Below are 25533 nucleotides of genomic sequence, written 5' to 3'. Positions count from 1 at the left end.
GCTACTGCATTCCACACCCTCCTTGTGACAACGGTCCTGAATGGGAAACTAGTGATGGTGACGTTCGAGAGCGAAGTTCTGTTGGTGCTTTACCCGAAAGTTTTCAGGGACAGTTTCTGACAAAGTCTGAACACAGCGCTTACACCATTTTGACCCAGACATTTGTGTAGCATGAACCAACACCCATTACTTCTACCTGGTTTATGCACTGCAAGACCTTTGTTCAACAGCGACGTCGTCACACTTCACTCACCGTTCTTGCCCACTGCAGCTATGATGTAACAATGTAACGTGAAGAATGAACTTTTCGGCTGCATGCAACTGACTCAAGCACTGAAGGGAGCTTCAGATCTTTTTGTGTTGTTGCACATCTACCTGAGATTTTGAACCTTCTGCATAGTGGCAAGATTTATGGTGATCCCGCTTAAAGGAGCATTTAAACACTTAATATAGTAGAATCTTGTTAATTCGAAATCGTTTAATTCGAACTTCCATAATTCGAACTTGCGTCCGGGTCCCGTCCAAGCCACATGTATTCCAATGGGGAGAAACACCCGGTAATTCGAACAGACGAATGTATACACCGGATAATTCGAACCAACGGCGCTCGCGCATCGGACCAGAACGGGTCGCAGCACGCCATATCTCTCTTGTTATTCACCTTCCGTACGATTCCAGTCCTGTTTCCAGATTTTGTGCTGTAAAAAAGATATCAAAATTAATACAATTTAGGATTACAAGCCCTGGAATACATGTCCGCACAAAAAAGTACGACTGCAGCACACAATCCTGGTGCGCAAGAGAGCTTTCAGTCTAGTGGATCAGAAAAGGTGCTTCCCTCGGATGCCAGTCTGCAACATAATGTCTGCTGCAGAGTAGTGAGGTGTGCGCCTTTTTGCTTTCTTTAGTTTTGCCATTGTATGTTGTGCCACCCATCCTGTGTCGCCTGTCTTTCACTAGCAGGCAATTTTCAGCAGCCAATAAAAGATGCCCCGCTGACCTGACGTCACAACACGCAAGGAGTAGGTGGGGGAGATCTCCGTCACTGTGCACGTGCCCGTAAACTAATGGCAAATTCGAGTGGTCATTTTATGGCAATGCAGCCTAGTGCTCGGAAATAGCTAGGTCGACGCCATGAGTGTCAAGAATCTAGTGGTTTTAGCCGCTTGGATCATGCTAGGGGCATTGCGGTCGCTCGTCTTCAGATTTCATCATCTGCTAGCCCACATGAACTACGACGTGCGGGCCGATGGGGGCCCTCACCACCCTTGCAGTGTGGATGTGACAACACCGGATATTGTTGGGCAACCCGCTGCCGGGTTGTATTGGGGCCGGGCGAAAAAAGTGGTATCCGACAAATTCCTGGCACTTGGAAAGGGCCACATGAACATGCAAAGTCTGGCAAAACTGGCGAGAACTGGCAGGATCTGGCAGGAAACGTTGCCACGAAATGGTCACCCGTATTCGCCATTATTTTCTCAGGAAATTCACACATCCCAAAGGAAATATCTTGTGTGGCAGCTCCTAGAGGTAATATGTTCACATTAAGTGGTGAAAAAATATATGTTTGAAGTCCCTTTCATGCTCTTTTAAAGGAGTACAGAGGGCCATCCAAAAAATTTTCAGATTAAGACATCTGATGAAAGTGTGTGTGTCTTACCGAATAGCACGAAAGGTTTTGATGTGTGCAATTTGTTTCCCAGAAAAAAACTCACATAACATAGCTCAGTGCGTTCACCCTTAACTCGCCACTCCAGGTATAACGAGGAGGAGAAGCATGATGCCACGTCACCAATGACGTTACACAGTCCGCACGTTCTGGTTTGCTGGTCAATGGAGGTCAGGCCCTGTCCCTTAGCCACCGTAAACCAGTTCTGCTAGTTCCCCCGGAGAATCGGGGATAGAAGGAGCGGCCGAATCATGACCGAGCCAGGAGCAATGCTTTTTCAGAGCCCCGAACAGCCGAGTAGCAGACGATAGCTGAGTAGCGGACAACATTCGTCTGAACCAGTCAGCGAGCGCGGACTCCGTAGCGTCAGCGCGATGTCACAGGCAGATCACAGGCTGGTACTACTCTTCACCACCGGTGCGCACGGTCGCTTTTTGAGACGTTCTTTAAATTCAATTTCTGCGATAATTATGACTCTGTGGGGTGAATTACACTTCTCATGGTGCATCTGGCCTGCTTAACAGTTCTATAGAAAGAAAACAGAGTGTTAACAATGACTTCTGTGCTACTTTAAACTCACATATGCATCTGTGGCTCCCTTGCATTCAGATGTATGTGTTTTTGCCACAACTTATTTGATCATACTCTTAGTCCTGTCAGCATTGTAGATAAGGCTGCAGGGAGCTTGCTATGGCACTTGCAGAGGCAGCACTCTTGAATGCTCTAGACCCGGACTGCCAACAGCATCTTTGATATCCTGAAATGGACACTGTGCGTTTGTTACCTCGATGGTATCAAAGTATCTTCCTGAGTATTGGTTGGTCAAAACTAGAGCTCATGATGTGAAAATGAGACCTTGGAGAAAACGTTGCCAGATGCCTGCACAGAATACGGTGGACTCTCATTAATTCGAACTCGAGGGGACCGGGATATTTGTTCGAATAAAGCGGAGTTCGAACTAACGGGAGACGCTCTCCTGGAAGTGGGCTTGGACGCACGGAGCGCATGCAGACGCGTTGTGACGCACTTCGAGTCGTGCTATACGTTCGCGGTACCGGTTTCACTTTAAGACGTGTAGTGTGCCTAGCCAAGGGCAGAGACAAAAGCGGCTGTTGGCCGTTCCCGTCCTAAAACATTCTGAGAATGCCACTTTATTTTCCTCCCCACGCGTTCGTGCCCCATCTTCGTCCTCCTTCTACATTACTCCGGAGCTCCTTTGTCCATCCCTCTGTGGATGGTAGGGCACTATATTTCCCATGGTAGCCCTTTCTTCCGTTCCTTTCCGTACATGATAAGTCACAGCCTTTAGTATACCTCCGAATGTGATGAGCTTCTTGACGGTATAAGGCCCCTCAAACGGATTTCTACTGCCCCGTAGACCGCAACGTACGAGCACCAGGTCTCCATCCTCGAGCTTCGGGATCCTGCTGTTGTGGCGGAGATCGAATCCTTTCTTCATTTGGTGTCTGTATTTGGCCTCTTTTTCGGCGCTGCGCGGACTCTCTTGTCGCTGAACTTTGTCAGTGATACCGGGCTCCTGATCAGCCCGTTGGACGTGCACGGCCCGGTAAGCTGCATACTGGGGGCTGCATCCCAGTGCCGAGGTATGTGATCTGTTGTGGTGGTGCACTGCCGCCTCCAGGGCACACTTCCACCCTCCTTGGTATTCAGGGTAGTACGCTATGTAGCCCTTAATGTCACGTATCGCTCGCTCAGCAAGCCCATTCGCTGCGGGATGGTATGGGGTCGTTGTGCGTACCACTATGCCTCTGCGCGGCCCACGTCTTGAGTTTCCTGCTACGGAAAGCCGGCCCGAGATGAAAAGCTTCGTATCCCGGAACATTTCGCGCTCTAGGTAGGTTGATCATGGATTGTACATCCTCCTTCCCCGCACGGGCAGCAACCATTCTTGTCGCTTGGTCGATTGCGAGCAAGAAAGCCTGCATCCTGGACACCCCCTCCCCCTTCTTTTTTATCTCTGCGAAGTCCAGGTGGAGTATCTCAAAGGGGATCCTTGAATGGGGGGGGGGGAGTATCATTGTGTCAGTCTGTTGCCGGTATTTTGCCTTATGCAGCTGACATGTGTGGCACGACCCGACGTGCCTTCGTGCGTCACGTTTCATGTTCTTCCATTCGAAACGCTTCCTTATCTTGAGGTAGGTTCGCCAAAATCCGTCGTGTCCCCCGGATCCAGGACTGTCATAGTACAACTCCAGGATTTTGCGGACCAAGGTGGCTGGTACGTGAAACTTCCCTTTCGACTCCAGGAACTGGAGCTGTTCGGAACCTTCCCAAAGTTTGGCGCTGTTTACTTCCTGGGTGACCTCGCTAGTAGATGCCTCACTAAAGAGCCAACCGTGACAACGCATCGGCATCAGTAAGGTCAGACGGTAAGACACCCTGAAGTCAAAGTGTTGTATCTCGTTGATCCAGCGAGCGATCCTTTCTCAGGGCTTAGACAATTTGAGGAGGTGTGATAGTGCCTGGTTGTCGGTGAACAGGTCGAATGAACGACCCTCCAAGTATGGACGGAAGTACTCCAAAGCTAGCACCACTGCCAGCGCCTCCTTCTCGGTTGTGGTGTAATTTGTCTCTGGCTGTGAAAACTTGTGGGAGTGGTACCCTATCACGCTGAGTTGACGTCCCTTCGGGTTCTCGCAGCGTCTCTGATACAACGCTGCACCGGTGCCGTAATGCGACGCATCTGTTTTGAGTTCGAACGGCAGTGTGAAGTCGAGCAGGGTTAACATAGGATCGGATGATATCTTCTGTACTAAGAATTGGTATGCTGCTTCGCATTCTTCTGTCCACTGGAAGGGTGTGTCCTTCCGGGTAAGCTGCGTGAGACCCCTGGTCTTGGTGGCGTAGTCTTTAATGAAGGCACGGAAGTGGCCGGCTAGGCCGAGGAACACCCTCAAAGAGTGGACGTCGTGCGGCTTCCGCAACCCCGTTATCCTGGCCACGAACTCCCGCTTCGTACTTTTCGTCTTACCGTCCAACACTTTACCAAGAAACGTTGAAACCTTCCACCAAGACCAAGAAACCTTCTCCTGGAAGAATTTGCTCTTCTTGAAATTTACCTTTACGCCTGCCTCGCTCAGCGCGGAGAGGACAAGGGACACGTGTCGGCTGTGATCCTCCTGGGTGCGGGAATAGATCACTATGTCGTCAATATATACAGCACAGAACTTTCCCCTGAAGGGTCTGAGAATGTCGTCCATGATCTTCTGGAACCATGCTCCTGAATTCTTCCACCCGAACGGGAGCCGGTTATATTCGTATATGTAGAATGGTGTTATAAATGCTGTATACTTCTTGTATTGTTCTACCAGAGGGATTTGCCAATACCCCTTGGTTATACCTATGCATGGTTATACCTACGCATTTACCTTACGTCGTCGATTCGTGGCATCGGATAAGGGAACATATCAGTCTGCTGATTCAGCAGACGGTAGTCCGTGCACAATCTGAAGGTTCCATCTTCTTTCGGTGCGATTGTTATTGGCGAAGCGAATGTCGACGTTGACGGTCTTATTATCTTGGCGTCCAGCATTGTTTGTAGCTCCCTCCGCAGCTAGGCCTTCCTCTCTCTTGACAGGGGGGTACGGCTTGGATCGAATAGGTGTAGTTTTAGCTAATTTAAAGGGTACGACATGCGACCTAACTGCCGGTGGGCATGGCCCAAGGCACCTGAGCTCCGGGTATATTGCGGAGACGTCGGCGGACTTGGGTAATGGCGGCTCTGAGACTATTGTTAGTCCTTCGACGTCCACGCGGTCGTCCCAAAACAAATTCATCCGCATTGCCTTCATGGCGGGCCTAGACAGCAGGAGATTGTATTCCACATCGTCGATAACTAGGGCGTCAACGGCAAGTGTTTGACCCTGGAAGGATAGCTCAATCGTGGTCCACTCATCAAGTTCCCGACGTGTCCCGTCGAAACTTCGTACGAGTATGGGCCGCCCCTTATTAACACGTCCCTGGTTGACCTCTCTCCTGTTCACGATGTTCACTGTTGCCCCGCTGTCTAACAGGGTTTCGGTGGGCCTCCCATTTACCATCATCGTGACATACACTAGATTTTGGCTAGCAAGATACACAGTCTCCATTGTTATCGTCGGGCCAGACTGTGGACCCTCTTTTAATCGTTTTTTGCCTCCTCTTTTGCTGGGACCGCATCATAACACGGATGGTCTCTTCCTACGTAGTTGAGACGATTGTCTCGCGGCGGAGCTCTGTATTGGTCGCTGGGGGTCGCTTCTCCAAGTTGTGCACGTTGCCTCGAGAATGGGGGGTTATTCCCAGATACGCTGCCGCCATTCTGTCGCTCCCTCGGATACCTGTCTTGGGGGTGATCCACTAAGAGTACTCTGCAGCACTGTAGGAGACCCTCAACATCGGCGGGGCTCTTCACTTGGACCTGTCGCTGGAGATCTCTCTGCATTCCTAGGATGATGAGAGGAACAATGGATGTATCCGAGAGGGTAGGGTCTGCCACCTGCAGGAGCCGTCTCTTCTCATAAAAATATGCAAGTGGGCTTCCCGCTCGATACCTGAACGATATCGCATGGTCCCACCGGTCTACCGCGCTCTCCTGGAACGAGCCGAGGAAGTTTTTTTTCCAGAGGTCCCATGAGTCTTCGGCATGGCTTGATATCCTAAGCTCATACCAAGACTTCGCTATACCCGCCAGGAAGAGTCTAAAGTTTGTAATTTTGTCCTCATCCGTCGCCCACCGGCTCTTCCCGCAAGCGTACTCGTAAAAGGAGATCCATGATTGGGGGCTGGAGCTTGTACCATCAAAAATGTCAGGTTGGACTAGTTCGAACCGCGGTTGCGGAGCCATCGTACCCGTAACGATCTGCAGGAATTCTTGTTGTTGCTTTGCCTGCTGGTGCTGTAGCTCAATCAGCCGGGACATCATGCCCTCGACCGATATTGATGTTGGGGAAATGGTTGTCTGTGAGGCAGCACCTTCTGCGATCTTGGCAGCGATCTGTTCTTGAAAATCCGTCATTTTCAAGTTGATCCGTACGATCCCCTTCTCCAACATTTCCTCCTCACTCATCTTGGCTTTTCCTACGATGAACCGGATTGTGTCCGTTGCACTCACTGACGGTGGCAATGTAATGGGGTCTTCTCCTTCGATCTGGTACTTTTCGAAGACGAACCTCGCCTCGGGATTGGGGGTACGTCCCACGAAGAACTGGATCCAGATGATGTTCGATCCTGTCGACTGCGCCAAAAATGTAGTGTGGCTAGCCAAGGCCAGAGACAAAAGCGGCTGTTGGCCGTTCCCGTCCTAAAACATTCTCCTAATGCCACTTTATTTTCCTCCCCACGCGTTCGTGCCCCATCTTCGTCCTCCTTCTACAAGACATATTTAAATGATATAAGCGTAATTCAAATTGTTACTGCTGTTACTGCTGCCAAACTTCGTCACTGCCATCATTACCTTCCCGATGCCTAACCAATGTTATGGCGGAGAAAACCGACAGAGTGTCGCGACAGTTACGACTTTGAAGGAAATACCGGCCTTATATGTTCACATAAATTAGCTTACAGAAATTACGAAGCAAGTTAGGCTTGAAAGCAGTCAGTAGTTCGCTGCTGCAACGTTTCCTGGAGCGGGATTTTTAGCATCGCATTCGATTTGAACAGATGTTCAAGCACAGCTTCCGCGGTTTCCTCAAAAGGAAAATAGCGCACTGTCATATCCTGTCATATCCAGCGCCAATACTTCATCACATGCACTTGGTAAAGGCACTTGTTCGCAGCTTGGGTCATTTGAATCTTCGTCGCTGCAGTCCGCACGGTCCTGTGGTCTAGTTCTGCAGGCGCACCCGGCGTCAATGATGTCTGCGTCGGTCAAGAGCCCGGACGCAAGTTCGAATTATCCGGAGGTTCGAATTAAGCGATTTTGAATTAACGAGATTCTACTGTATAAGAGAAGTCACACATCCTCAAAATGGTGTTGCCTATAATGTGAGACGAGGAAAAGATGGTAATTTTCCCACAAGCGACCACGTGAGGGTGGCTACAAATGGCGAGTGCAGGCAACACCACCTTGAAACAAAGCCTGTTCGCTTAAACATGACATAACAATTAAGTATCTGCCAATCACAACCTGGCTGTAGCCCTGGGGACAGTAGGTAAGGGTAATTGGAATAGAGTTACACGTAAACCTTGGAGACAGTTGTCATCATCAGCTCCATGGGCAGCCACTGGTAGTCACAGAAAGCCTGTGATTGAAATCGTCTGCAACAAATGACTGATATCTCAACTTTATATGTCCACGTGCGAAGGAATGGGAGGCTACATTAAGTAGATTTTCTGTGTCTAGGTGGAGTTTGTTGGTGTAGGGCATCCGTGTTCCTAAATTCCTATGCACATGCATGCAGCGTGCACTACCTTAGGATCACCTCAGAGATCATTCATTCTGTTCCTTCTCCTTTTAACCGGAGCAAGCTATTTTGCAGTCTCGTCTGTGTTGAAGTGCTGCTGCTTCAATCATGTTCCACTATGGGGACAGTAAGTGTTAATAGCATGTGACTAAATGATAGCTATGTGCTGGAGTTTAAACTAGCAAGGCACATACATTTGAAGCTGACTTCAGGTATCACTTTGTACTGGAAACTTCACCTACTGGTGAAAACAGCAGCAAAAAAATTGGTCACGTGCAGTTCTGCTAAATTGTGTGACGTGTGAAAGGCAACTGCCTCGAAGTTAGCCATGACATTAGTTAGGCATCGGGTAGAGTTGGTCCAAATGGCCAGAGGCACAAACTTTTCCAGCTAGTACTAAAGAACTGTAGAAAGTTAGGACGTCCAGCAAACTGGTAAGGAAACGTTAAGGGAATAGCAACCAAGATTTTTAACAGATACTGTTTGTCTTCTGGGACTAAAGAACTGGATTTTCCTCTCATTATTATTTCAGTCCCATGTCACAAGCCAGTCACGCCATCCCTGAAAGTGAACCATCTCAAGACGGCCCACAGTGTATCGAAAGTGCCAGGCAGTGGAAGAGCTCGTACTATACGACTTGGGCTATCCAGGAGACTGAGTGCCGGAAAACCCCTGCACAGCACTGTCAGAGTGGAAAGTCGTTAATGCTGAATTTTTAATACCTTTGCGTCCATCAAACTGTACCAGAGCTTCTGCTCTGGACATGTATTTTAGTGGGTGCTTATTCGATCAATGTGGAATTGTTTTCAATGGATTTTAGTATAGCTTGACAACTAGTATTGGGCAAAATTGTGAATGTGTACTTTCACTCAACCAATGAAATCATAATAATTGCAATTGTAATGACATCATCATTTTTGCAGAGGCTTCATACGGAAACTAGACAGTGAGTACTGATGTTTCCCTAGCATGGCAAACTTATTCGTTGCAAGTCTCAAGTGAGCACCAGGGGTTGGGCCAGAATGTGAGTCCCTCTTAATGAGCAAGCAGGAGAGCATTGATGCCAGGGGTGTGCAGTAATACTATTTTTTGTATTGTGCTACTAATACATAATATTGCACAATAATACTTCTGAAACAGTGTGTTATAATATACAGGGTGTTTTTTTTACCCTTTAAAGAATTTTTATAAAAAAGCTATGCAAGCAGTATAGATGTCGTTTTTGCAGTTGAGTTCCAGGGGCAGGCGGACGTCCTCTCGAAGAAAGTATGCAACTACAAGATGATTAATTACCCAAAATTCATTAATTAACTCTAATTAGAGGATTTCGTGCAAAAGCAAGATAAGTAGGATCTCGATGATACGAATCTCTCGGGGCGACAGAAAATATTCGTATGCAAAGAAATCGACCAAATCTAAAAATTGATCGACAAAAGCGAAATCGTGCTGACAAGCTGGTGCATGACTGCGAAATAAAGCCGAGACAAGAAGTACAGACAAATAGAGGCAAGAAAATAGACAGTGACCGTTAATTTTCCATTACTCTCAGTGAAAGAGGTCAGTCGTAACTGTGATGTTCCCGGCAGGAAGGAGGAGGCACCAGCCAAGCAGGTCCCAAACCAACAACAACCTTTATTTCAAAATCCACTGTTTATATAGCTTATGTCAAGCACGCCGCCTTGCGGCATGAACTAAACAAGATAACACAAACGTGTATTAAGATAACCAGATAAGGAACGAGGAAAGCAGATGCGTGATAATAAACATAACCTACGACACAACATCTCTTCCCCCTTAACGTAACTGTTAGTATTTGTTAAACGAGTTAATTTAGTTAGAACCACAGAACGCAACCATAGACCGTCCCAACATTCCACACATTTTCAAAATTCCTTCTTCTAATCCAAAACATAATCACGGAGATACGCTGGGGGTCGTCGCACTCTCTGAGGTCGACTTGCGTGCTGTCCCTCGGGTACAGTTCCCTGCACACTTGCATCCTCATCCCGCTCCTCGGTAGAAGTAGCTGGAGGCACTGGCTCTGGGGTCTGGACATCACTCCCTGTGTCTATGTCGATTGGTCCTTCAGGTTCTTGAGCTGCTTGCACATCACCACACAATACATCTTGCACCCCACTGTAGATGGCAGGCGACAACAGCTCTGACGAACAGGCTGCATCCGTAGAGACAGGCCGAGAGTATAGTGCTAACTTTGATGCATTCCACACCCGACGATCCTGAAGCAGAAACAAGTTTTTCCCGCATTTCTTCAATACCTTCAATGGCCTTGAAAACCGAGGCATTGCCTTCCCTTTTTCCTTCAATTTTATGCGAACGAAATCCCCGGGATTAACCTGTGGTGTCTTTGCACCTCGACGCGCGTCCGTGTATCTTTTCATATACTCTTGTCGGTCGCTCACCTTCCGACGTAGATCATCTCCGGGAGGGGTTGAAGGCACTGCTATGCCAACCACGTGGAACTTCGTCCGAGGCATTCGGCCGTGCAAGAGCACTGCTGGAGCACATCCCGTTGTAGCATGCGGCGTGCACCGAAATGCTAGCAGACCCTGCTTTACTACCTCCATCACTGGCTTCCTTTGCAAAACTGCAAGCTGCACTTGATCTTTCAGAACACGATTAAACCGTTCTATCAATCCATTTGCCTGCGGATAATACACAGACGAAAATAAGTGCTTAATACCCTGCTTCTTCAGGAATTCCTCGAATACTGCTGACGTAAATTGAGGTCCGTGGTCCGAGACTAATTCGTTAGGCAGCCCCTCACGGCAAAACACACGCTGAAGAAACCCAATGACCACCTGCGCTGTTACAGTTCCAACAAAAGCAACCTCAGGCCATCGGCTAAAATAGTCCATCAACGAGATGGCAAATCTGCACCCTTGTGGAGCACACTGAAATGGCCCGACGATATCAATCGCCAACTTCTGCCATGGTCCTTCAGGTAATGGTACTGGTTGTAGTGGTGCCGGTGACACTCTTGCAGACTTATCTGCTGCTTGGCAAACTGCACAACTCTTTACATATTCTTCAACTTCTCAATCCATGCTGGTCCACCAATATACCTGCCTAATTCGTTGTTTGGTCCTTACCATCCCCTGGTGAGCCTGATGAGCTTGGGAAATGATCCTTCTCGACAACTGTTTTGGAACCACTAGTCTTTCATCCCTGTACACAAGACCATCAACTACGGACAGTTCCTCCCGTACCTGATAGAACGGTTCTTCCTCTGTAGACACACTCTGCTTCACTGGCCAAGACGTCCTGATGTATGTGATAACTTTCTTCAACAGGCCATCCTGCTCCGTTGCTCGCTGTACTTCTGCCTTTGTCAGACAGGTAGTTACCCATGAAACTACCTCCTCATCGAATTTTGTTTCCTCGCTGTTGGACAGAGGCAGCCTAGACAGGGCATCGGCTATGATGTTTTCATAGCCCTTCTTATGTTCGACCGTGTAGTGGTAATTCAGGAGTCTGGCTGTCCAGCGCACAATCCGCAGAGGTCGATGTCCCTGCCCTCGGGTTGACAGAAGAGTGACCAGCGCGCGATGATCAGTCCTAAGTGTAAAGTGTCTCCCCCAAGAGGTAAACATGCCATCGCTCACAAGCCCAGATGCAAGCGAGCGCTTCTCGCTCACCTGTCGAATAGTTCCGTTCTGCAGTGGACAAGGTCCTCGATGCAAAAGCTACTGTGTGCAGGCTCTTCTCGTCTCGCTGCTGCAACACCGCTCCAACTCCACAGCTAGAGGCGTCCGTTGTTACAATAACTGGCATCTTAGGGTCGAAAGGACGCAATACCCCTGCTGCTCCTAGAAGCTGTTTGACTCTCCTGAAGGCTTCGTCCGCTTCCTTATTCCACTCAAACGACGCACCTTTATGTAGAAGTTTACGCAGGGGTTCCACCACATGCGCGTAGCGAGGTACGAAGCGGGCATAATAACCAGTAAGTCCTATGAATGCACGGAGTCCTTCTTGATTTTTGGGCGCTGGGGCTTCCATGACAGCATCAATTTTCGATTGCAGAGGCCGAATTCCACCGAAAGACAACTGGTGCCCGAGGAACTGAATTTCCTGCCTGTCGAATACACACTTCCTGTTAAGGGTTAGTCCAGCCTCAGCTATTTTCTTCAAGACCCTTCGCAAATTTCTCCGGTATTCTTCCCGATCACTGCCGAACACCACAACATCGTCCAAGTACACAACGACTCCTTGGCAGTCTCGAAGAAGCTGCAACATCAGTTTCTGGAACACCGATGGTGCCGACGCTAGTCCAAAACACACACGCCGAAACCGGAACAGTCCCTCATGTGTGATAAATGTTGTCAGCGCACGACTTTCCTGACTCAGATCAACTTGATAATATGCTGACGCCAAATCCAATTTTGCAAAATAGTTCGCTCCTGATAAAGAATTCAGCAATTCCTCCACTGTAGGCAACGGGTACGCATCAGCTACTATCGCTTTGTTGGGCTCCCTCAGATCGACACAAAGTCGAATGTTACCGTCCGGCTTCTGAACCACCACAATTGGTGACACCCACGGCGATGCATCAACCCTTTCAATGATGCCTTCACTTTCAAGCTTATTCAGTTCTTTGGACACCCTGTCTCTCAACGCCAGCGGTAGCCGACGCAACTTCTGTGCTACAGGCTTGACATCAGCCTTCACATGCACTTTATGCGTAAATCCTTTTGCAAAACCAATTCGTTTCTCAACCAACTGTCCGAACTCTCTTCTTAGATCAGGCGGCAAGACACTCTCATTAGTCCCATCGATACTCAAACACTGCAACGACTTGCCCTCAATGCATATGTTCAACACCCGGACGGCATCACGTCCCAGCAAAGTTGTTCCCCTTGGTACAACATAGAACAAAATTGTCCCCACTTTGTCCTTGAACACAACTTTAGCTTCGAAGCAGCCCGTAACAGATATCTTCTGATTACTGTAATTCACCAGCTTGCGCGGCGGTGGTGCTAACGGGTACTTCCGCTCGAAATTGACCTTGTACACATCTTGACGCATTAACGAAGCCGCTGACCCAGTGTCGACAGTTAATCTCATGGAGACATCTTCCACAGTAACTTCGGCGTACACCTCATTCGCATGTCCGTCCCCAATTCTTAATACAGCGATATCCTCGTTGTTTAACTGGATTGCGTTAATAGTCTTTGAATTTCGGCAGACCTTGATAAGATGTCCAATCTTTCCACATCCTCTGCATTTCTTATCTATGGCTCTACAATTTCCGTCATTGGCGAAATGACCAATTTTTCCACAACGATAACATGCCAATTGCTTACCGGCACGTTGTAATGTTGGTTTAGGACCCCCCGTTGGTTGTCAGTCTGCGCCCTTGGCTTCCTTTTGCGGCCATTTCCCTTTCCTTCTCTCCTGCTGCCGGTACTTGTCAACTTTTTGTACTTCACCAGACTGCTGAAACTCTTTGGCGGCCTTTATGCTCTCTTCGTACGTAGTTGCCAACGTCACCGCAGCACTCAGTGATAACCATCCGCCTTCTATAAGTAGTCGCTCCCGTAGTCCCGGGACCATAGTGCCTTCCAGTAATTGGTCCCTGACGGCATCATCTTCAAATATCCCATACTGACATTTCGCTGCGTGGCATCTTAGTCCTCCGACGAATGCTTGCGTTGACTCTCCAGGCTGCTGTCGTCTCGCACGAAACCGGTGGCGAAGAACGGCTACGTTCGGCGCACTTCCAAACCTCTTGTCCAGGATCTGCAAAGCTTGTTCCAACACTTCACTCTGCTTGCTCTCGTCCTTGCCACCATCTTTCCCGTCTCCCTCGCCCTCTTTCATGACAACAGTCGCCGTCTCCAAAGCCCGAAAGATCCGTTGCCCTTCTGCACCCAAACAGTGCAACAACACTGCCTTCTTCCTCGGGCCCGTGAACGTAGTGTCGGTAATGGCAGCCAAGTAGTTCAAAAACATGCTGCGCCACTGCTCCCATGGCAACTCTGGGTCCCCCGGCAATGGAAGAAACGGCACCGGCGGCTGAAGACCAAAGAAGCTCATCCTGTGGCCGTGGCTCGTGGTTCATACAGCACTTAAGCCCTCGTCGCCATTTTGTGATGTTCCCGGCAGGAAGGAGGAGGCACCAGCCAAGCAGGTCCCAAACCAACAACAACCTTTATTTCAAAATCCACTGTTTATATAGCTTATGTCAAGCACGCCGCCTTGCGGCATGAACTAAACAAGATAACACAAACGTGTATTAAGATAACCAGATAAGGAACGAGGAAAGCAGATGCGTGATAATAAAGATAACCTACGACACAACAGTAACGCTTTTGCGTCTTCGTTTTTGGCCAACGTTGCCCAAATTCGCGAGATGAATTAAAATGCCCAAGCACGTGCTTTACACTCGCGAGTCGCATGACAGTGCCGCAAAGCGAGCTTCAACTAAAGCACGCAGGCGCTAGGTGAAGCTGACCTGCGGAATGGTGACGCCTGTAGGGGACACTGCCGTCTAAAATCGGCACTCCGTGGTTTATCTCATCTCAAATCTCCAAGTGTTGCAAGACTATTTCTTTCAAGTAATAAACACGTGCAGCACATGGTCCACCTTCAAATACAGTATTGGCACAACACTTTCAAGCGCAACAGAGGTAATGTGGGACGGCGAAGTACTGACAAGCGATTTTAGCTAACCGTGTCCCTAACAGTACATATCAGATTGAGAGACTATCTTTGTTAAAAGCTGTTCCACGTTTAAAAAAATCCTGAAACACGCTCGTGCGTTAAAATATCCAGCCCCGAATTTTGCTATGCAAATAAGCCGAAACCAAAACCGCGGCGACCGGGAACGCAGGGAGTACAGCATTCATTTAATGTCAGAGGGCCACGTTATTTGGAGCGATGGAGATGATTGCAGTAGGTGCCACACAGCTAGCCAGATAAACTGCTTTCCGGCCCAAATATGCTTCCGTCGGTGAGGGTGATGCACTCCTGAGGCGTGCCTTTTCCGTTTTGGGTCTTTTGCATACCAAAATTCAGCTATGGATAGTTCACATCACGCGCTGTTTACTTCATTTTTAACACATAGCATGGATTTCAACGAGGATTGTCTCCCGTTCTGCTATCTCACTTTTGCACGAAACTCTCTAATTAAACAGTTAATGGAGGGATTTAAGGAAATTAATCATCTTCTAGTTGCATATTTTCTTCGAGAGGATGCATGCCTCGCCGTAGAACTGAATTGCAAAAACGACATCTGTGCTGCTCTCATAGCTTTTTATAAAAATTCTGTAAAGCCTAAAAGCACCCTGTATAATATGAATACTGTATTATAATATGTTATGGTAGTACCAGGAATGCATAACTTTTTGAAAAGACCAGGGCGTGCACAACATCCATTTCACAATTTACAGTGCCTGTTGTATGAAACAATAGATGCATTACTGGCTATTTGACTTTAATAATAACATGTTCTCAAAAATTTAATCTTCGAGTGCTCGCCTGTTTGGTTGAAGCAAAGAACGTGTTATGCCATATTTGCCGTTACCAGCTCGCGTGATGTTATGGTTAGGATGATCGCCTTCCACGCCGAGATTGGGAGGTGATGCGGGTTCGAATCCTGACAGTGGCTGTGTTGTCTGAGGTTTTCCTTAGGTTTTCTGAAGACTTTCCAGATGAATGTTGGCACAGTTCCTTCTGACCTGCCCCAGGATACATAGACTACCCTGCCTGCCACTCCTGCCTGCTGTCCTCTCTCCTTGTATGCCATTCATAGCCACACTTTCGCGGCACTAACACGGAATAAAAAAAAAAATTGACCTTGCACGTCAGGCCCCGGTACCTCATGAACCATTACAAAAAATTTACTATTTAGAATGGTGGGACTTTCCATGGTGAAAGTGACAGCAAAAATGGGGTATTGCATCTCCCTGAGCATGTCAGCCATGGCAAGTTTGAGACATTCACCAAGGATGTGTGCGAGATCTCCCTGTCACCTAGTGTTCCGATTTGCGACTAAGACAGGGAAATGAAACAATGCAAAGGTGCAATGACATGAAGCCATTTTCTGAGAACATGGGCCCTTGTTATCAGTGCATACCATGAGTAATACAGGGGCAATGACCAGTGCCCACTGGGAAGGCCGAAAAGTATTTCTGTGTCAACAAGTAATACAGCAATACGGGTAATACTACATATTTTTGCTTATTATCATCATACTAATACACATGCTTTTTGAAAATGTGTATTATAAAATTTATAATACATAATACTAATACAAAATGTATCACAGTACTACCAGTACATGTATACTACTGTATAACACAATGTGTTATAATACATGCCCACCCCTGATGAGGGCCAATGCTCTGAGTTTGTCTGTGGTTGCAGAGCTGCTTATGGTGCAGAGGAAAGTAAACAGTGCAAAGGGCCTGCAGAGGAATAGGAATCAAGAAGCAGCAGGGTCGGTATGCCCCGGACAAGCACCTGGCCGTGTTATCTTTCTCAAAATTACTCCCATCACTTTTGAAGTAGGTTGACTCAAAGTGAAACTAGTTTGTTGATCGGGATCATGAGTTGTCAGGTATGGTGGGGGAGAGGGTATTTTTTTTACCGAGTCCTCTTCCACTTTCTTGGAATACACCAACCTTGAGCAAAAATGTGGCAGCACTGAGCAGTCATAGTGTAGTGTTGTAAAGCAACTCTACTTTGGAACAGAAGAGGTTTTTGTGTGTGACACTGCAGGGACATAGACGGAAAGGAGGCATGTGGTTATGTCTTGAATCCTGCCGAGTACAAGAGAACAACGTCTTTATTCCACACAGGGACATAAAGGCTGCATGGTATACTCAGTACAGGCATCAACTGCCTAACAGACTAGCATAGAATATAATGAATGTGTCCCGCACATGCTACACGCTTCTTTGGTTGTCAGTAATGCACCCCGGAGAGAGAGCTTCCCGTGAAGCACTCATTATCTCGCAGATTATACAGCAGATAATCCCAATAATACCACAATACACAACAATGGTCTACCCATTTGTCCGGTGCAATGGTGGCGCAAAGGGTAGACTTGAGAACAGGGTTCACACCGAGCCTTGAAAGCCCTGAATTTGGAGCCATGCTTGAAAAGCCTTGCTTCCTAAATCGGCCACTCTATATAAATGTCTTCACCTATCAGATCAAATGTAGATGGCATTGCTCCTCTGGCCACACTGAGCGTTCTGAGTGCATCTAATACTGCCTGCAGCCTACAGTCACCATACAAGCCTCACTTAACGAATCACGTCACTGCATCAACCAAGCCTATGTAGTGACTGTATTACAGCCTGACAGCATTTCTTCTGGCATGTCGTCTGTCAACTCTTCGTGGGAAAGCTCGCATTGCGCTTGTCTGCACGTGTATCCACCCACATTAGTGTGTTCACCATCTACTTTCTGTTGAATTCTCTGTCTTTATTGATTGTTGCTGTGAAGTATTAAGTTAAAATGAACAAATATGCCCAGAAAGTGTACCTTCCAAGCATCGTGGCAAACCCACGAAGGCTGTCATCACTGGATATTACATGCAGTATAAAGAGTTGTAACAGTTATTTTGCTTTCATATTTTTTTATTTCTGGAATATCGTTTCCTGTAGCAGTAGCAGGCACAGAACCAATTCTAAGCCTAGTGTTTTTGCCCTAAATGTCCACTTGGGTCCTTGAAAACCGCTGAAAAGTTTATCGAATTATCTGCCGAACCCCGCGAGAATAACCATCATTATCAACAAGAGTTCCAAGGACACTCAATTGATGTACAAGTGGCGTTCAAGGTTGACACACTTTTATTTCTTTAATACTATGGAAAATTTGGGAAGCACCAAACTATGTCAATTTTTCAAAGTATTCACCGTGCACATTTACAGGTTTCCCCGTGGGATTTAATCCTCATACCGTGGAATTTCATCCTCATGCTGCCATTTTTAATCCTTATATTGTAGGATTTAATTCTTGTTCTGTAACATTTAATCCTCGAGCTGCCATTGTTAATCCTTATGCCGTGGAATGGGTTCTCTTTTCATTTCCTCTTTCCACTACAATAGGATTGTATAGGATTACCTAAATGATTTATCACCTGTTATGACTATTTCCCAGAAGTGTTAAGTAACTACTTTTTTAATAGTTGAACTACAACTACTAACTACTTCCCCAACTACTAGTTGAACTACTAGTTGAACTACTTTTGGTTGGCAGTAGTTACAACTACTTTTGTAATTACTGTGAAGTAGTTTAACTACTTTGTTAACTATTTCATCTTTTCCAAATTTCTTTACCCTGCAGTGCACCTGCAGGGTGAATTGAGGTACTGTACATCCAGAAGGTAATTATTATGGTAAAACTTTCTATAGTGACGTTAACAGCAATAAATAGGAAATAAGTAGCTACCATGATGGCTGTTACGGTGTACTGCCCTTTTTCAGTTTTGCCCCCCCAACGGAAGAACGGTGTCCCAATCGAAATAGTAACCTTCAATGACCGGCCATTACGGATGCGTCTGTTCTCGCACTCTCCTGTACGCACGTGGGCGGTATTGAATTTCGACAGCGGAACCTCTCTGCATTACTGTATGCTGTACAGCACGATGAATTCGATCAGGTAACTGCCTAAAAATGTGTGCTCATAAACTAAGCCTGTTGCCTGAGCCAGCTGACCTGATAGTTCTCAGGAAGTACTGTTTTATTCGCACATAATTACACTCGCTTCCTCCGTATATCACTGTTTCGCTCGGTGATAAATATAAGTTAGAAATGGATAAGGAAGAAAAAAATAAAAAGAAAGAAATGTTTGGGAATGTACTACACGTTGCGTTGTTGCTAACTGAAATTAGCAAAATGTGCACGCAGTAGCGCCATGCTCTCGAAGATACTGTCCGATGTACTACATCTTCGTGTGGTCAAGATCTGGCCAGCAACACTAAAGAGCCTTTCGACAATTGCACTGCTTGGGGGTGAACAGTTGTATTTTTGGTAGCATTCCTTCACGTTTGGGTAGTGCATCAAACAGGTCACTTCTGTGGACTTGCAGCTTAAGTAAGCCTCCACTTCTGAGAGGATGTGGTCGTCAGCGTCCTATGAGGCATGTTTTCTTTTGTTTATGAAGCTGAATATGTCACTGGTGTCTGCACCTTCCTCCTCTTGCAATTCATGTCGCTCCATGTCACACAGCTCAGCCGGTGCAGCATGGATTTCGGCAGTTTCTTCGTACACCTCCCTAACGGCATTCACCAGCTTCTCACGCGTCTCAAGACGCAGTCCCTCGGATACACAAGAAAGCTTGAACTGTGGAGCGAGCACTGTTGCGATTTGGTACTTTTCGTCGTTCAGGATACCTTCAAAGTGGTTACGGATGCTTGAAAGTAGAGCATTTATGAGAGGAACTACGATCTCGAATTTCTCTCTGTCCATTGGCTTTAACCTCTCCTGAATTCCAATGATAACTCGGATCATGTGCCCCAAAATGCAGCCCTCTCGGCCTTGAAGAACCTTCATGCCCTGCACTATAGGGCTCATCACAGCCAGGTACATGGACAGAAAAGAGAAGTCTGACTCTGTGAGAGGCGCCGTCTCAAAGTTCATAGCGGTGCTGCACTCCGATGCCTTTTCAAGTCCAGTATCGACAACTCTTTTTACAGCATGATAGTCGGAAAGCCATCGGGTTGATGTTGGGTTCAAGTAAGATTTCCCCGCGATGCGACTGGCAATGTCGGACATCTTGGAGCTTCTGTGCACCGCGTTTGAGAGATCCTGGACCTTCTTCATGGACCTTTCGTACACAGTTCTGTACGAAACGTTGCTTTTCCCCACTGACACATCTGTTGAAGCCACAAGGTTTAAAGTGTGATTGCCGCATCGTTTTTGCATTGGCAACGTCAGGAAGAAAGAATCACCATGTGCAGTGTTCATGAGAGAGGCCAGGTCCACCGTTTCTGCGGATCTGATCGTTTCTTCTTCATCGCTGCATTCGCCAGCGTTTGTACTGTGGCATGCTTCCTTCTCTCTTGAAAACAACCGGAACGCCTTTCCAAAGTTTGCAGCGTTGTCTGTAACACAGACCTTGACTTTATGAGAAATTCCATATTCGTCAAAAATATTTGCCAGCATGTCGGCAATATTTTCTGCTGTGTGTTCGTGTGCGAACCGCCGACAAGCAAACACGAACATCTTCCTTTCTAGATCATCATTAATGAAATGAGCTGTCACACCCAAGTAGGCCCTCTGGTGCGAGCTCCAAAGTTCCGCGGTAGCGGCCACCCAGTGAGCCTTCCCGAGTTTCTTGATCATTTCGGCCTGCTCCTTTGTGACCAGATCCAGTACACGGCAGGATATAGTCTGTCGACAGGGTAACCTCAGCGATGGTGCTACCCTACTGCAAAATTTTTCAAAGCCTGGGTGTTTTACAGCAGCCATTGGCATAATGTCTGTAACCAGGAGCTCGACAACTTCGCGCTCGAAATCTGACTGTGTTAGCTTAGCCTTGGGTCTCAGGAATCCTTCTGCGATTGCCTGAAGTAAGGAGGGTTGAAAGGATTGAGAGCAGCCGGAGCTGTCTTGTGATGTTTAGTGTTCCTCTTCTTCGCTGTCATCTAGAATGGCCTTACATTTTCGGCTGTTACCAGCAACGGCCTTCTCCCTTTCATAGCACCCGTACTTAGTCGGGTGTTGCTCCTGCAATTAACATTCCATGTTCAAAAGCAAAAACAGCAAAAACACTGTTTTACGATGTCTTTTTCATGTGGCCTTGTCTGTTTGTGAGGTGAAAATAAATATTTTTAAAACGAGAAAGAAAACAGATTCCAACACTGCCGTAACATCAACTGTCATACACGGGCCAGGGGACGTCACTCGAAGTCTAAAAGTGCCCGTTTTTGTCCTGGCAGCTTGTGTCTCTCAGCTGTTACTCTCATGGAAACCAGGCTGTCGTTAACCCCGGCAAAGCAATATTACTCAATCATCGTCCTCCTTGAGCACAAAAGAGCGAAATTAACCAGCTGAGGCTGTCAAGAAAGAAATGGCTACAGCTGTGTTCACTAGCAGTCACAATAGTTACTAGCCAGATACTAAAAATCATCATTTTTACCACAAAACCCAAAAATATGAAGCAGGGGTCGAGCACCCACTATGGTACCTTGAGGAAGTTGCTGGAATTTCTCGCATTTCCAGAAATTGCCGTGTTTGGGCAGAACGTGCAGTATGCCACAAAACTGTTCCCATCGGGTTTAACTGTGGCTCTCCTGTATGCAAATTTAACGACGAAGGCCTCCATCACATCGTCAGCAACAACACAATACGCTTTGAGACACTGCAGTGCTCAAGCTACAATGACCTGTCACTTCTAACGGCGTTCGCTTCTGTCACCCCACCCTCCTCACACCACGCGCAACGTCTTGGTGGCACGGCTGGAACGGTGTTCGCCTTCCTGACCTCGAGGAGGCGGTTGTGTGCCGCTGCGACCCGTCCAAACCAAACGAAGAGTCGCTTGCCCAGCAATCTGAGCGCAGAGCAAAGAAAATTGGAAGTACTTGCAGTAAGTAGTAACCTAATTACTGTAGTTAACTACTGTATATGGCAGTTTAACTTGTAGTTGTAACTATAAAATCGTAAATAGTTACTAACTACTTGTTAACTACAATATATGTAGTAGTTTAACTACAAGTAGTTAACTACTTAACACCTCTGCTATTTCCTTGTTTACAGCTACAAATTGACTATCTATGACCACTTTGTGCACTACTATGGGATAGTATAAGACTACCTGCATGATTAGGACCCAGGAGTTCATGCAAAATGCATATTTTTTAAATACAGTCTAACATATCCGATTGTTTCTCCACATATTACCAATCACAACGACGCAATTCTACAATGTTTCGTAGATCATATAACTGCATATTTCGGCATATTTCTTTCTGACCATCATATAATGTGACGGTTGCATATCATGTTATATTCGGCGCCATTTGGTTGCATAGTACTGTAGGGGACATGGTTGTTTAAAATCAGCACTAGGTGGTTTATCTCATCTCAAATCTCCAGGTGTTGCAATACCATTTCTTTTTAGTAGTAAACACGTGCTGCATGTGGTCCACCTTCAAATACAATATTGGCACAACACTTTCAAGCACAACAGAGGTAATACGGGACGGCGAAGTGCTGACAGGCGATTTTAGCTAACCGTGTCCCCAACAGTACGTTGTATTTCGAAGCTGTTTGTACTGTTTTTCTAACATTTGCTGTTCCCTTTGTGTTGCCACTGCTCACGTTATTTCAAGAGGGATGTCAATGGCCCAAAACCCGTGTTCCAGCTACACATCTACTACGCTGCTTTTAGGCTGATTCTTGCTACGCGAAACAGAATTGCCTGAGAAGTAGTCAGCGAGTTTAAGTTGTGCTTGATAAAAATAAGGAAATCAAAGTATTGCTCGAAGGCAATGAACAGCACATCGAAGAGATGTCAGCACGTGGCGTAAATGAGCTAGGTAGCAAGCCAGTTCGTGGGAATGACATCCAGCAACATAGTGCACATTTCCGTGGTACATGGCTTTATTAACTCGCAAAACAGGAAGTTCTTAATTGTCCCATGCAAAAATACATATGTACATGTGTGTGCACTTTTTAAAACCTGATTATGGATATCGTGACAACTGCAATGGCCAAGAGGAATGTCTGAGTATGCCGATAAGGAATGCACATTTTCATTTGTAGAGCCTTTTTTAGACAATTTGGGTATTTATACAGTTCCAAGGACCGCAAAACCTCCCGAAGCAACATTCCCGGAATCATAACATTCCGGGCCCTGTGCATGATTTATGACCTGTGATGTATAACTGTTTCCTTGTTTACAGCCACAAATGGGCTTTTTATGAGCCACATCCAGCCCACCAATGCTCTGCCCTCAAAGTTCTCTTCACCTTTCTAGATACCACAGGACTTCGATCCTTATTGTGAAGCGGCTCGTTATTTCACTCCCCGCATCACCACCATGGGGTAGAGTATCGCCCCTGGCAATGAAACTCCCCATTCATCATCTCGCAATAAAGTTTGTTGTTGCACTACAGTGGGATAGTATAGATCTAGGATAGATATAGATAGATATAGATAGGATAGATCATAGGATAGATATATCTGCGTGATTTATGACCTGTTATGATGATTTCGTTGTTTACAGCTACCGACTTTTTTCCACTACTATAGGGTAGAAAAGACTACCTGCATGATTTATGACCTGTTATCACATTCCTTGCTTACTGCAACAAATGGACTTTTTCTGACTATGATTGCTTTTTGCGCTAAAAGCACTTGTAAATTTGTTGGACACCGTAGGACTTCGGTCCTCACTGTGAGGCGACTCATTATTCCATTTCACTACATTACCGCCAGCAATGGGGTAGAGTATCGCCCCTGGTGATGACGCTCCACAATCATCATCATTAAATAGACTTGTTCCACTACAGTGAGATAGTACTGGGAAGACTATCTGCAAGATTTATGACCTGTTATGACTATTTCCTTGTTTACAGCTACAAATGGACAGACTTTATTTGACTGTGACAACTTTTTGCACTACTATGGGATAGTGTAAGACTGCACGATGGACGATGCAGTGGAAGGCTGTGACATGTGAGGTGCCAGAATGGTCTACTTGTACTAAACAAAACTACCCCCATTTTCCTGATCGCAGTATCGCCCCTTGTTATTCAGTGCCTTATCATCTATAGCAATGTTATTAGTCCGCAAGCATTTATCAATTTACTCGCTTTTGTGCTTGTTTGGCACTCATTTTAACGCAAGGGATGTAATCACAACATTGTAGCAGCACTGGTTAACAACATTGGTCAACTGGCATAATTCATACATGTAGCCAAGACTACCCTATTGCAATGCACAAAGTAGGTGTAGACCTATGTACCATAAAAATGGGTCCCAAAGTCCGGACAGCACCAAGCGGCTATGTTTCCGACAGATAGTCGTCGTTTACCACATTATAAGCAAACACTAGCCACAAATATACGCACTCAACTTTAATATGTTAGCATGAAAGTTGTCAAAAAATGTCATTTTATACAAGGAGTCGTATAGCATAGCGTTGTTGTGCAAAGAGTAGTAGTCAAAGTAGGTCCATTTGTAGGTGTAAACAAAAAAGTAATAAAAGGTCATAAATCATTCAGGTAGTCTTTACTATCCCATTGTATCGCATAGAGTAGTCATAGTCATAAGTCAATTTGTAGCTGAAAACAAGGAAATAGCCACAACAGGTAAAATAAACCATGCAGGTAGTCTTATTCTGTCCCATTGTATGTAAAAAGTAGTTATAATCATAAATGCATTTGTAGCTGTAAACAAGGAAATGGTCATAACAGGTCATAAATCATGCCTGCAGTCTTATACTATCCCATTATAACGGAAACAGAAAATGGAAGAGAGAACCTGAGAATTTGGGATTAAATTTAATGACAACTGTTAAATTCGACGGTATAACGATTAAAAGTGGCGGGATGATTAATTTCCTCAGTATAAGGCTTAAATGTTATGGAAGAAGTTAATACCACGGGAAAACCTGTAGACATCGCTACCGTCGCTGTGGCAACTCCTTGATGCCTTTGGCATAGAGAGAAGTGGGCTGCTGTCATGGCCACTGCAGGACGTCTTTTGGGGCTAAATCTGGGCTGTAAGGGGCATGGGGCCATTTTTTTTTTTTTTTTTTTTGCGAATTACATTTCGCACGACACCCTTTATCAACGTGGAGTGGTACTGTGCATTAATCGTGGTCTCTACTCCAAAAGTCCACATGGATAACACCTCGCATGTCCCATAAGACAGTTCCTATGGGCTTCCCATCTTGCTTTTCTTTGGCGGCAAGGAAGCCTTATACAGTAAACTTCCGTTAATTCGACCCTGACGGGAACGCGACATTTGATGGAATTATCCGAAGGTTGAATTAAAGAATAGGCGGAAATATTATAGAGGTCAATGTCACCTTTGTGCGTTCCTCTGCTGTCGCTCGAGCTTGAAACGCGCATCAGGAAACATTGCACATAGAGCTCACGCGCGCGCTACAACACTACAACATCGTTGTCAGACGTGTCCTGCCCGCGCAAGATGGCGGAAGCGAAACTGAAGACTATTTCGCCGAGAGCACTCAGTGTGTGTTTGTGCGTGCACGCACGCATACTGAATGCTCTCGGCGAAATCGTCTTCAGTTTCGCTTCCGCCATCTTCCCCGGGCAGGACACGTCCGACAACGTTGTCCACTTCCACGAAGTCATCGAAACTCACAATCTCTCACAGTCTGCACAGTGCGCACCAGCTCTGGTGGCGCAGCGGTAACGCGTGCGCTTGGAGACTGGGAGGTCCGCGGTTCGAATCCGCGGGCCGGCTGTGCCGTCTGGGGTTTTTCATGGGTTTCCCTCAGATGTGTAATAGGCGTATG

General features: G+C 46.5%; 1 protein-coding gene across 7 annotated transcripts in view; it reads left to right on the top strand.

The window, feature by feature from the left end:
- The window catches only part of LOC135394331 (RAD51-associated protein 1-like), a 57538-nt gene extending 39878 nt beyond the window's left edge, over positions 1–17660 (top strand). For all 7 annotated transcript variants that reach the window (XM_064625025.1, XM_064625024.1, XM_064625026.1 and 4 more), the window contains one exon: positions 8606–17660. In XM_064625025.1, coding sequence (XP_064481095.1) covers positions 8606–8778 — 173 coding nt within the window. In that variant the 3' untranslated portion in view covers positions 8779–17660. The remainder of the gene's footprint in view (positions 1–8605) is intronic.
- Positions 17661–25533: the final 7873 nt, after the last annotated feature.

The sequence above is a fragment of the Ornithodoros turicata genome, chromosome 5 (assembly GCF_037126465.1).
Source record: "Ornithodoros turicata isolate Travis chromosome 5, ASM3712646v1, whole genome shotgun sequence".
Lineage (NCBI taxonomy): Eukaryota > Metazoa > Arthropoda > Arachnida > Ixodida > Argasidae > Ornithodoros > Ornithodoros turicata.
This window is presented reverse-complemented; position numbering and strand designations above follow the sequence as displayed.